This window comes from Schistocerca cancellata, chromosome 12 (assembly GCF_023864275.1).
Source record: "Schistocerca cancellata isolate TAMUIC-IGC-003103 chromosome 12, iqSchCanc2.1, whole genome shotgun sequence".
In the NCBI taxonomy this organism is placed as follows: Eukaryota; Metazoa; Arthropoda; class Insecta; order Orthoptera; family Acrididae; genus Schistocerca; species Schistocerca cancellata.
Window position 1 is genome coordinate 76,235,827 of NC_064637.1, and position 13,491 is coordinate 76,249,317.

At 44.2% G+C, this 13,491-nt stretch overlaps 1 protein-coding gene across 1 annotated transcript in view; it reads left to right on the forward strand.

Moving 5' to 3' along the window:
• Positions 1-2,465, forward strand: part of LOC126109470 (tenascin-X-like) — a 124,880-nt gene extending 122,415 nt beyond the window's left edge. The window contains exon 8 of the mRNA XM_049914498.1: positions 1,983-2,465. Within this exon, the coding sequence (XP_049770455.1) occupies positions 1,983-2,137 (155 nt within the window). The 3' untranslated portion in view covers positions 2,138-2,465. The remainder of the gene's footprint in view (positions 1-1,982) is intronic.
• Positions 2,466-13,491: the final 11,026 nt, after the last annotated feature.

The following is a 13,491-nucleotide window of genomic DNA, read 5'->3' on the forward strand; positions in this document are numbered from 1 at the left end:
CCATTTCTGCATCTCCATCATGTCCAACTCCGTTGTTCGTGTTTCGAAAACATATTGACTCCGCTGCGCTAGAGGCTCGCTCACAAGTGACTGTGTTTCCCTCGACTGTGCGCACGCTGGTGACGTGGGACGGGCGAGTCCATTTGCTCGGAGGTAAGGTAGGTATGTCAACGATGTCTGCTATCAGCGACTGCATAGGGTCTCCACAGCAGTGTTGCCACTATTTAAGTTCCAACCGACGTAATATTTAGGGTTGCTTAAAACGACGTCGGTACGGGCTCCGAATCGTCCTGTATAAAGACGTGGACTGTCACATACGAAGGCAAGGAAGCGTGCAAGGGTAGCCGCACTAGTGAAGGCGACCGCTCGCTGTGTCGAAAATCTGGTTCAAGTTCCGATCCGGCACGTCACAATTGAGCAATACGACCGTACCCACTGCAGCTGATGTTATGAAATTCTCAATCGGCGAATAGTGTGGAACAGCTGCTGATCGTCAAAAAATACACTACTGGCCATTAAAATTGATACACCGAGAAGAAATGCAAGTGATAAACGGGTATTCATTGGACAAATATATTATACTAGAACTGACATGTGATTACATTTTCACGAAATTTGGGTGCATAGATCGTTAGAAATCAGTACCCACAACAACCACCTCTGGCCGTAATAACGGCCTTGATACGCCTGGGCATTGAGTCAAACAGAGCTTGGATGGCGTGTACAGGTACAGCTGCCCGTGCAGCTTCAACACGATACCACAGTTCATCAAGAGTAGTGACTGGCGTATTGTGACGAGCCAGTTGATCGGACACCATTGACCACACGTTTTCAGTTGGTGAGAGATCTGGAGAATGTGCTGGCCAGGGCAGCAGTCGAACTTTTTCTGTATCCAGAAAGGCCCGTACAGGACCTGCAACATGCGGTCGTGGATTATCCTGCTGAAATGTAGACTTTCGCAGGGATCGAATGAAGGGTAGAACCACGGGTCGTAACACATCTGAAATGTAACGTCCACTGTTCAAAGTGCTGTCAATGCGAACAAGAGGTGACTGAGACGTGTAACCAATGGCAGCCCATACCATAAGGCTGGTAATACGCCAGAATGGCGATGACGAATACACGCATCCAATGTGCGGTCATCGCGATGTGACCAAACACGGATGTGACTATCATGACGCTGTAAACAGAAACTGGATTCATCCGAAAAAATGACGTTTTGCCATTCGTGCACCCAGGTTCGTCGTTGAGTACACCATCGCAGGCGCTCCTGTCTGTGATGCAGCGTCAAGGGTAACCGCAACCGTGGTCTCCGAGCTGATAGTCTATGCTGCTGCAAACGTCATTGAACTGTTCGTGCAGATGGTTGTCGTCTTGCAAACGTCCCCATCTATTGACTCAGGGATCGAGACGTGGCTGCACGACCCGTTACAGCCATGCGGATAAGATGCCTGTCATCTGGACTGTTAGTGATACGAGGCCGTTGGGGGGGGGGGCGGGGGGAATCCAGCACGGCGTTCCGTATTACCCTCATGAACCCACCGATTGCATATTGTGTTAACAGTCATTGGATCTCGACCAACGCGAGCAGCAATGTCGCGAAACGATAAACCGCAATCGCGATAGTCCAAAATCCGACCTTTATCAAAGTCGGAAACGTGATGGTACGGATTTACTCGAGGCATCACAACAACGTTTCACCTGGCAACGCCGGTCAACTGCTGTTTGTGTTATGAGAAATCGGTAAGAAACTTTTCCTCATGTCAGCACGTTGTAGGCGTCGCCACCGGCGCCAATCTTGTGTGAATGCTCTGAAAAGCTAATCATTTGCATATCACGGCATCCTCTTCCTGTCGGTTAAATTTCGAGTCTGTAGCACGTCATCTTCGTGGTGTAGCAATTTTAATGGCCAGTAGTGTGTGTTTCACTATGGCATTTGGTCTGCCAACAACACTGATGACGTGGTCGTGTCTGTGTTCCAGGGGAAGGTGTTTTTGTGAACCCGTCCTTCGGTATTTTCGACCCGGCATCGGAGATCGACGATCTACTGGACGAGATGAGGAAGGAAGAAATCGAGGAACAGACCAGACACCGGATGCTGAGCCAATCACCCGGCGGGCGACTTGAGTTTTTGTAGAATTCCGAGGTTTTGTAATTAAATGCCGGTGGATCTTGTTTACTAACAATAACTGGTTTCGGTAAACAGAGCTACCATCATATGATATGTTAATAGTGTACATAAAGTGTAAAGGAAATTGCATTATAAGAATAGCGTCAAATGCCATAAATATCATGCACATACCTCGATAAAGGGTGATGATACTAGTATTTACAATGTGTTTCGCCAGGCGCATCCGTCCCATATTACGAGTCACGGAGCACATCACTGATACAAGAGCGCCACTGTACTGGCAGTCGGCTAGAGGTCGGTAGTGTATTCATATTATTGTCAACTGCAAGTGTATTTACGCAATTGTAATAAAAATGTTGGTAACTGTTAAGCAGTATAAAATTTTATCATGTAAAAGGTAAATTTTTTTCTAGAACAGCATGAGCATACGGAAGCATACAGTGGTAAAATAAGTCGAAAAAGGCGACATTATGTTAAGAATGCAACCTAAGTGAGTTGCAAATATAATTAAATAGTCTCAATAAAAATGTGGTAACTGCTGCATAAAAAAAATTATAATTGCGTTTCTACCGGCCGTGGTGGCCGAGCGGTTCTAGGCGCTTCAGTCTTGAACCGCGCGACCGCTACAGTAGCAGGTTCGAATCCTGCCTCGGGCGTGGATCTTTGTGATGTGCTTAGGTTAGTTAGGTTTAAGTAGTTCCACGTTCTAGGGGACTGATGACCTCAGAAGTTAAGTCCCATAGTGCTCAGAGCCATTTTGTTCAAATGTTCAAATGTGTGTGAAATCTTATGGGACTTAACTGCTAAGGTCATCAGTCCCTATGCTTACACACTACTTAACCTAAATTATCCTAAGGACAAACACACACACCCATGTCCGAAGGGAGGACTCGAACCTCCGCCGGGACCAGCCTCACAGTCCATGACTGCAGCGCCTTAGAACCATTTTGAACCAATTGTGCTTCTTTTGTGGCTTTCATTTAAAGTTTATGGTGTAGTGGTTGTGCCTAGATTTTAGTATTGTAAAATCGGTTTCTCTTATACACGGATGATACTATTAGGTGATCAGCTGGAGCTGTTCAAAACTGTATACTTTGAAGTTCTAGCAAGTGTGTCCTGCGTATACTGACTGACAAGTGCTGCATTTGTGTTCATATACTATATGCCTGATGTGTTCAATTTAACTATTGGTGTTTACATTTCACAGATTTAAATGAAATGAGCGTATGGCAACGTTGGCCGGGAGGCCCCATTCGGGGCAGTTCGGCCGCCAAGTGCAAGTATTTATTTCAGTTGACGCCACACCGGGCGCCTTGCGCGCCAGCGATGACGATGAAATGGTGATGAGGACAACACAACACCCAGTCCCTAGTCGGGAATCGAACCCGGTCCCGCTTGCATTGAAGGCAAGCACGTTACCACCCAGCTAAGCAAAAAAATGGCTCTGAGCACTATGGGACTTAACATCTATGGTCATCAGTCCCCTAGAACTTAGAACTACTTAAACCTAACTAACCTAAGGACAGCACACAACACCCAGCCATCACGAGGCAGAGAAAATCCCTGACTCCGCCGGGAATCGAACCCGGGAACCCGGGCGTGGGAAGCGAGAACGCTACCGCACGACCACGAGATGCGGGCACCCAGCTAAGCAGGCTGACATTTGAATAAAGGAAATCCAGTGATGGTGGCATAGAGGTGCTTACTGAAACATGTTAGGTCACACAGGAAAACAGAATTTTGCGTAGTAGCGGAACTTTCATCCAATAACAGTGGTAGTAATGGTTTGGGCCAGAATGATTTATTCGTCATCGGAACACAACATAATCATATATATATATATATATATATATATATATATATATATATATATATATATAGTAAGCTGGGGTAAATCCGACCGGGTGGGTAAACCCAACCGCCCTCTGTTTGTGAGAAACAGCAAAGCGGAGCGATTTCGCATTAGTGTTACCATATAGAGCATTCGAAATAACGAAAATGTCACCTTGGCAGCTCTGTCGCATTTTCACATTTAGACGCTCAAAAGACAACAAGTGTGTTTACGATTGTGCAAATTCCATCACTAGATTTACCTTATTAAATGAAACGCTCGCAAAACAAACATCAAGTCATTTTGTAGTGCATTTAGTGACCTATTCAGTGTTGTATCGTTTTTGTTGGAAATTTCGTGTAAATTGTTTTTATGTGTGTTAAATGAAAAGTGGCATGGTGGGGTAAATCCGACCGCTAAATGGTTGTGTAAATCCGACCGCATATTTTTTTATCGTTTATGTGTACTGAATTATTTATTTATGGAAACAAAGTGAATTTTTGCTTATTTTTAGGAAAATAGTACGAAATTACAAGCGAAAAATGACAAAACGCAGCCAAAACGATACCCGTCGAGCAGTTGGTGCAACGCAAATGGGAATGTCTTTACGAGCTCTCGCTCGTAATTTTAACATTCCGCGGTCGACATTGCTGTTGCACCGCCGTGCAATGAAATCATCTTTTTTCAATTAAAATTTACATTCATTTAACTTTCAGTACATTTAGTACTCTCAACAGTTTTTTAATACATTTTGTTCATTTATGTAAAAATATAATTGTTTATAATTATTTCCCAAAAAACCGTTCGTTTAGAACTATTTCTGTACAAATAGGCGGTCGGATTTTTGCAAATGGCAAAAATGGACATTTCTTAAAATACGGGTATCTCAAAAGCTGTTGATGGTATAACAAAAATACATTTGAGCATCATCATTCGTTGCAGGTCGTGGTTGACGTTTCACATGTGGCTGAACACTTCCTGTTTCCTTAAATAACGTAACTATCCGGCGAACGGTCCGGACACTTGGATGATGTTCAGGATACCGAGCAGCATACATAGCACACGCCCGTTGGGCATTTTGATCGCAATAGCCATACATCAACACGATATCGGCCTTTTCCGAAGTTGGTAAACGGTCCATTTTAACACGGGTAATGTATCACGAAGCAAATACCGTCCGCACTGGCGCAATGTTACGTGATACCACGTACTTATACGTTTGTGACTATTACAGAGCCATCTATCACAAAGCGCAAAAAGATGTCCAACTAAAACATTAATATTTCTTTACATACTACACGAATATGTAATAAAACTGGGGGTTCCTATTAAAAAAAAAACGCAGTTGATTTACGGTTGAGCTATGGCAGCGCCATCTAGCGGGACAACCATAGCGCCATCTGGTTTCCCCCTTCAAGCTAGACGAGTTTCGTTCTTTGTAGCTTTTTCGTTTCATGCTTACTTCGTGAGATATTTAGACCGGTCACTATCAATGGACCACCGTGTATATATGGACTGCTGAACTTTATTCTTAGATCTCGCACGCAGATCTTATGACGAGTTGCAGCAACGTAATACACTCTGAGATAAAGAAATGATTATAATTCTAGAGAAACTTGAATGATTTGTTCAATAGAAACAGCTTCATAAGTTGAGTTCGATATCTTTGGCTGACATTTATATACCTGAAAACTTTCTTGAATGTCGTTTATTTACGTTTCGACAATACTAACACATTAGTAGGAGGAAGGTTGAATTCACAAAACTTTACGTATAGCTACGATTTATGCATAATGGTTGGTGGAAACCGGTTTAGGAAATGGAGGTTTCATGGAAATCGGTTTGCCAACAAAAAAGAGGAAATAGCACGAAATGAAGAACATAAGCTCTCAGCATCAGCAGGGAAACTTGGGACAGGAGAATTGTACAGGTGTGTGAAAGAAGTTGATATGGATTCTACTGGATTCAGACTTATTGATTTAGGGCTTCTCTGCCAGGCTATAAATTTTTCGTGTTCGTGTTAGCTGTAAAAAATACGGAATGTATTATTGTTGTTGAAGAAAGGACAGTTGAAATAGCTTGTGGTTTTAACTTAATTTGTAATTCATGTGGCTATGAATTTTCATTCTCCTCCTAAAGAAAACTGCTACCTATGAAGGCAATTTTAAGTTATAATATGCTCTGAGATGTCTTGGACAGGGCAGGGAAGTAGGTAATTTAGTTTTTGGTTTTCTGAACATGCCTCCACCTTGCGCCAGGTTTGAACAAATAAATAAAGAAACGTTTGATGCTGTATGCGATACGGCCAAAGTTTCTATGAAGAAAGCAATGGAGGAACTGGTGGAAATAAACCAAAAAGAAATAGATCCTGAGGTAGACATTCATGACAGTACATCTCCTACAAATGTTGCTGACCTGTGCGTGTCTGTAGATGGGACCTGGATTAAAAGGGGTCAGACATCTCTGTATGGAGCTGCATCTGTTATTGGTATTGACCCACGTAAAGTTTTAGATGTATAAATTACGTCTAAATACTGCCACCAGTGTGCAACAAGGAAAATGTCCAACAATGAAGAAAGTGGGAAACTGTGGCAAGAAAAGCATGCAGTAGCATGCTCTAATAATTTATAGGGGCTTAATTGGGGGCATGGAGGCTGCTGCAGTTGTGAGGACCAGTATCTGAGGACTCCTCTTCGTTCAAAGCGGTCACAGATAAAAATCCGTACAATACAACAACAGAAAAGTTGGACTGTGTTGGTCACATCCAAACGACGCTTGGTGACAGGCATCGTCGATTCCTGTAAGAGAGGAGAGGTGAAGTACTTGAGGATGGAAAACCACTAGGAGGCAAAGGCAGAATTACTCTGAAAGAAATTGATTCTCTTCGGTTATTTTATGGGAGAGCTATCTTTTCAGTTATTTTATGGGAGAGCTATCAGGAAAAAACACACATAATTCAGAAAGAATGGGGCGTGCTGTGGAGGAAATCTTTTTTCCACTGACCAAACACCAATGCACAATCTGTGTCCGGAAGACAATTGGTGTAAGTTCAACAACAGAAATGAGACGTATTCAAATAAGCACTCATTACCAGAACCTGATATGAATGCAATTAAGCCCACATTCAGGTTTCTTGCAAACTGTGATTTATTGAAGAAGTGTCTTCACGGAAAGACACAAGATAATTTAATTTGAATTAGATGCTCAACAAGGACATTCTGTGGACTTGAAAGCCAGCCAGTGTGGTCGAGCGGTTCTAGGCGCTACAGTATGGAACCGCGCGACCGCTACGGTCGCAGGTTCGAATCCTGCCTCGGGCATGGATGTGTGTGATGTCCTTAGGTTCGTTAGGTTTAAGTAGTTCTAAGTTCTAAGGGACTGCTGACCTCAGATGTTAAGTCCCATAGTGCTCAGAGCCATTTTTTTTGTGGACTTGAAGTACTCAAAGTAGGTGTCTATGATGCAGTTTTGTGTTACGATAACGGAAATAATGGCAGAATCGAAGTACAGAAGAGAGTTTGTTAGATCCTGATGTATTTACGACAAAAGCATTTTCCACCATCGACGGTCAAGAAAGCTAACAGATCAGTGTCTTACCTGCAAATACAGGCCACGCAGATTCGAAGAGAAATCTGGAGGATGTGGAATATCAGTATGGAGGATTTTAAAACTGAGGTAAGCGTATTACATGTAGAAGTACGAGAAGAAAATCTTTAAACCTCATTTTCTTTCTTTTACATTTTTTACGTTGTTAGAAGCCTTTTCTCAAAAGGTATATGCCCTAATGCTATGAAATTATCAGGAACTGTTCGCAACGTGGCGCTGTCTCCATGGAACTAAAAAAATACGCGATCCTGCAATTACATTCTGATTTTTAAGTGATTATACGTAGAAAAAAAATTTTTTGGATGAGTAAAATTATAAACTCTATTAATGATACAATTTGTACCATAAATTAATAACTGTAGTTCAGTGGTCTTATAACCTTCTCAGGACATACAATAAAATTTTTAGATTAACTGCATGATTAAAATGTGAGTTATGGCTATTTATAAATTAGACAGTGAAACAATTAAAAATTCAAATTTCTGGTAAAATATTAATCCTGCATAATTTATTACATTTTTCCGTTAAACCACAGCTCTTTTGCTGTACATATGAAGAATTTTAGATTTGTACATTAATAAATGTGGGACAAATTATTTTTTAAAATAAATGTTAACATTTTCCGTTACATCCCACCTTGGATGGGTGACCGTCCGGTCTGTCGAGTGCTGTTGTGAGACCAACTGAAGAGCTACTTGACTAAGAAGTAGAGGCTCCGGTCACGAAAAGTGACGACGGCCGGGAGAGCGGTGTGCTGACCAGATGCTCTTCCGTACCCACATCCAGTGACGCTCCTGGCCTGAGAGGATGACACGGCGACCGGGCGGTACCGTTGGGCCTTCTAAGGCCTGTTCGGATGGGGAGAGAGAGAGAGAGAGAGAGAGAGAGAGAGAGAGAGAGAGAGAGAGAGCGAGAGAGAGAGAATAATAAAGGTAGCAGGGGTTTCCAGCATTCTAAATTGCCGGAGAAACGACTAGCTTTGGTATCCACAGATATATGCCGGACATTACCTCAAGCGCGAGGAGGATGTAGGTACAGTGTAGGCTTCTTGAATATACACTCCTGGAAATGGAAAAAAGAACACATTGACACCGGTGTGTCAGACCCACCATACTTGCTCCGGACACTGCGAGAGGGCTGTACAAGCAATGATCACACGCACGGCACAGCGGACACACCAGGAACCGCGGTGTTGGCCGTTGAATGGCGCTAGCTGCGCAGCATTTGTGCACCGCCGCCGTCAGTGTCAGCCAGTTTGCCGTGGCATATGGAGCTCCATCGCAGTCTTTAACACTGGTAGCATGCCGCGACAGCGTGGACGTGAACCGTATGTGCAGTTGACGGACTTTGAGCGAGGGCGTATAGTGGGCATGCGGGAGGCCGGGTGGACGTACCGCCGAATTGCTCAACACGTGGGGCGTGAGGTCTCCACAGTACATCGATATTGTCGCCAGTGGTCGGCGGAAGGTGCACGTTCCCGTCGACCTGGGACCGGACCGCAGCGACGCACGGATGCACGCCAAGACCGTAGGATCCTACGCAGTGCCGTAGGGGACCGCACCGCCACTTCCCAGCAAATTAGGGACACTGTTGCTCCTGGGGTATCGGCGAGGACCATTCGCAACCGTCTCCATGAAGCTGGGCTACGGTCCCGCACACCGTTAGGCCGTCTTCCGCTCACGCCCCAACATCGTGCAGCCCGCCTCCAGTGGTGTCGCGACAGGCATGAATGGAGGGACGAATGGAGACGTGTCGTCTTCAGCGATGAGAGTCGCTTCTGCCTTGGTGCCAATGATGGTCGTATGCGTGTTTGGCGCCGTGCAGGTGAGCGCCACAATCAGGACTGCATACGACCGAGGCACACAGGGCCAACACCCGGCATCATGGTGTGGGGAGCGATCTCCTACACTGGCCGTACACCACTGGTGATCGTCGAGGGGACACTGAATAGTGCACGGTACATCAAACCGTCATCGAACCCATCGTTCTACCATTCCTAGACCGGCAAGGGAACTTGCTGTTCCAACAGGACAATGCACGTCCGCATGTATCCCGTGCCACCCAACGTGCTCTAGAAGGTGTAAGTCAACTACCCTGGCCAGCAAGATCTCCGGATCTGTCCCCCCTTGAGCATGTTTGGGACTGGATGAAGCGTCGTCTCACGCGGTCTGCACGTCCAGCACGAACGCTGGTCCAACTGAGGCGCCAGGTGGAAATGGCATGGCAAGCCGTTCCACAGGACTACATCCAGCATCTCTACGATCGTCTCCATGGGAGAATAGCAGCCTGCATTGCTGCGAAAGGTGGATATACACTGTACTAGTGCCGACATTGTGCATGCTCTGTTGCCTGTGTCTATGTGCCTGTGGTTCTGTCAGTGTGATCATGTGATGTATCTGACCCCAGGAATGTGTCAATAAAGTTTCCCCTTCCTGGGACAATGAATTCACGGTGTTCTTATTTCAATTTCCAGGAGTGTATTTACAAAACATATGAAGTTATATGCAATGAAAACCGCAACGAGTAAAACCATCTTATGGAAATTATTGCTGGAATATATACCGCAAGTAAGGAAACCACAAGCTATTATATCAGGTAATGGCAGTAATTTTACCCCATGGAGGAACGCATTGGAGCGAAATGGAATTAAACCATTACTAACATCAAGATATAATCCACAAGCGAGCCCGATTGAGAGGGTTTTTCGCGAGCTAATTCGATTTATGAGGCTATATTGTCCGAATAGTCAAACACAGTGGATGGCATATGTGCAAGATTTCGAAGACATTGTAAATAATTCACTGCATACCTCAACGAATTTCACACCAGATGAATTGATGTTTCAAAGGGATGAGTGCGTGAGCAGTCTACCAAAGGTGCCACATGATAAGGCCACTTGGGAAGAAAAGATTAAGTTGGCTTTAGTGAACATGGCCGAAAAGCCCAGAAAAAAAGGTAAAATATGACAATAAGTTAAAGAGAGTACAAACTTTTGCTGTAGGGGATAGAGTGTTGTTGCGCACTCATCCAAAGGCATCTTTATTGAAGAGGAACAAGAAGTGGCTATTGTTATTTGTTGGACCGCTTGAAATAATGATTCCACATCCTGGGGCATATCTATTGGCCTACCCAGTTATGGGACTCTATCCTCACCACAATATTAAAAAGTACTGTGCGAAGTGAAAATTAGGTTTAGTCCAGTCTCTAGTAAAGGTTGTATATATTGAGGAGATTTTATTTCATTGAGTTTTTAAGTGAAGGTAGGTAGGTTTAGTTAGATAAGTAAGTTTATTGATGTTTGTTTTCAGCAGAACCACGGAAGGAGAGCTGATACTGCTTGTATACTTTTGTATGCATATGAATAACGTTTGTGTTCATTTCCGGAATGAATTTTAACTTTGTATGTGTTGATATTACCTATTAAGTATAGTCAGTAATGTAGCTCATGAGTGATAGTGTCAGTACTTACTGGAAGCAAATATTTTAACAAGAAATGAATCCAAGTAGCTCTGAACTTCGCGCACTTAACTGAGAAGTATGATAAAGCACAATAATTTTGCTGGGGACTCTAGACAACAAAAAGCGGGGGTATGCGTGTCATCTTGTGGTGGGTCTACTACAATTAGGTAGACCTCTGCTATACAACCAAATTTTCAGTGTCAAGTAAAAGATAAATTAACTGTGGCAGAGGTGAGTTATGTTAGATTCGGATGCTAGCTAGAAATTACCATTGTCGAGGGCAGTTCAATAAGTAATGCAACACTTTTTTTCTGAAACAGGGGTTGTTTTATTCAGCATTGAAATACACCAGGTTATTCCCCAATCTTTTAGCTACACAACACTATTTTTCAACGTAATCTCCATTCAATGCTACGGCCTTACGCCACCTTGAAATGAGGGCCTGTATGCCTGCACGGTATCATTCCACTGGTCGATGTCGGAGCCAACGTCGTACTGCATCAATAACTTCTTCATCATCCGTGTAGTGCCTCCCACGGATTGCGTCCTTCATTGGGTCAAACATATGGAAATCCGACGGTGCGAGATCGGGGCTGTAGGGTGCATGAGGAAGAACAGTCCACTGAAGTTTTGTGAGCTCCTCTCGGGTGCGAAGACTTGTGTGAGGCCTTGCGTTGTCATGAAGAAGGAAAAGTTCGTTCAGATTTTTGTGCCTACGAACACGCTGAAGTCGTTTCTTCAATTTCTGAAGAGTAGCACAATACACTTCAGAGTTGATCGTTTGACCATGGGGAAGGACAGCGAACAGAATAACCCCTTCAGCGTCCCAGAAGACTGTAACCATGACTTTACCAGCTGAGGGTATGGCTTTAAATTTTTTCTCGGTAGGGGAGTGGGTGTGGCGCCACTGCATTGATTGCCGTTTTGTTTCAGGTTCGAAGTGATGAACCCATGTTTCATCGCCTGTAACAATCTTTGCCAAGAAATTGTCACCCTCAGCCACATGACGAGCAAGCAATTCCGCACAGATGGTTCTCCTTTGCTCTTTATGGTGTTCGGTTAGACAACGAGGGACCCAGCGGGAACAAACCTTTGAATATCCCAACTGGTGAACAATTGTGACAGCACTACCAACAGAGATGTCAAGTTGAGCTCTGAGTTGTTTGATGGTGATCCGTCGATCATCTAGAACGAGTGTGTTCGCACGCTCCGCCATTGCAGGAGTCACAGCTGTGCACGGCCGGCCCGCACGCGGGAGATCAGACAGTCTTGCTTGACCTTGCGGCGATGATGACACACCCTTTGCTCAACGACTCATCGTGCTTTTGTCCACTGCCAGATCACCGTAGACATTCTGCAAGCGGCTATGAATATCTGAGATGCCCTGGTTTTCCGCCAAAAGAAACTCGATCACTGCCCGTTGTTTGCAACGCACATCCGTTACAGACGCCATTTTAACAGCTCCGTACAGCGCTGCCACCTGTCGGAAGTCAATGAAACTATACGAGACGAAGCGGGAATGTTTGAAAATATTCCACAAGAAATTTCCGGTTTTTTAAACCAAAATTGGCCGAGAAAAATAATGTGTTGCATTACTTATTGAACTGCCCTCGTATTAGTGGTTAAATGTTTTTCATTACTTCAGCAAAATGGACTTCCAGTGAAGCGGGCAAAGTAATATGACACTGAAATGACTGTATGGCATTGTTGCCTGGGAGAACCCATTCGGGGGAGTATGTCCTCGCGTATTGCAACTCCTTTTTAGGTGACGCCACATCGGCGACTGGCGAGTCAATGATCATGAAGAACACACAACACCCAGTCCCCTGCCACGAATCGAACCCAGGCCCCTTGCGTGGTAGGCGGTAACGCTACAGCTACGCTACGCAGGAGGAGAATATGACATTCTATATAAGGGAGTATAATGACATTAAATTGCGTATGAAGCTATAGTTCGATAAGTGCAGTGAAATTGATCATACCCACGTACAACCTGTGACTATTGATAGGATATAACCAATGCACCATAATTAGGAATATTATGAGAATTCATATCGTGTGGAGACTGATCCACAGTGTAATTCGATAAAAATGGAATATAAAACCAGTGACTTTTAACAGAAGTCTTATAAATGTGTAAGAATGCTGAAAAATGAGCAAAGAAAAACTCGATCCGAATCTACACTATTGGGCATTAAAATTGCTACACAACGAAAAGGACGTGCTACAGACGCGAAATTTAAGCGACAGGAAGAAGATGCTCTAATATGCAAATGATTAGATTTACAGAGCATTCACACAAGGTTGGCGCCGGTGGCGACACCTACAACTTGCTGATATGAGGAAAGTTTCCAACCGATTTCTCATACACGAACAGCAGTTGACCGGCGTTGCCTGGTGAAACGTTGTTGTGATGGCTCGTGTAAGGAGGAGAAATGCGTACCATCACGTTTCCGACTTTGAT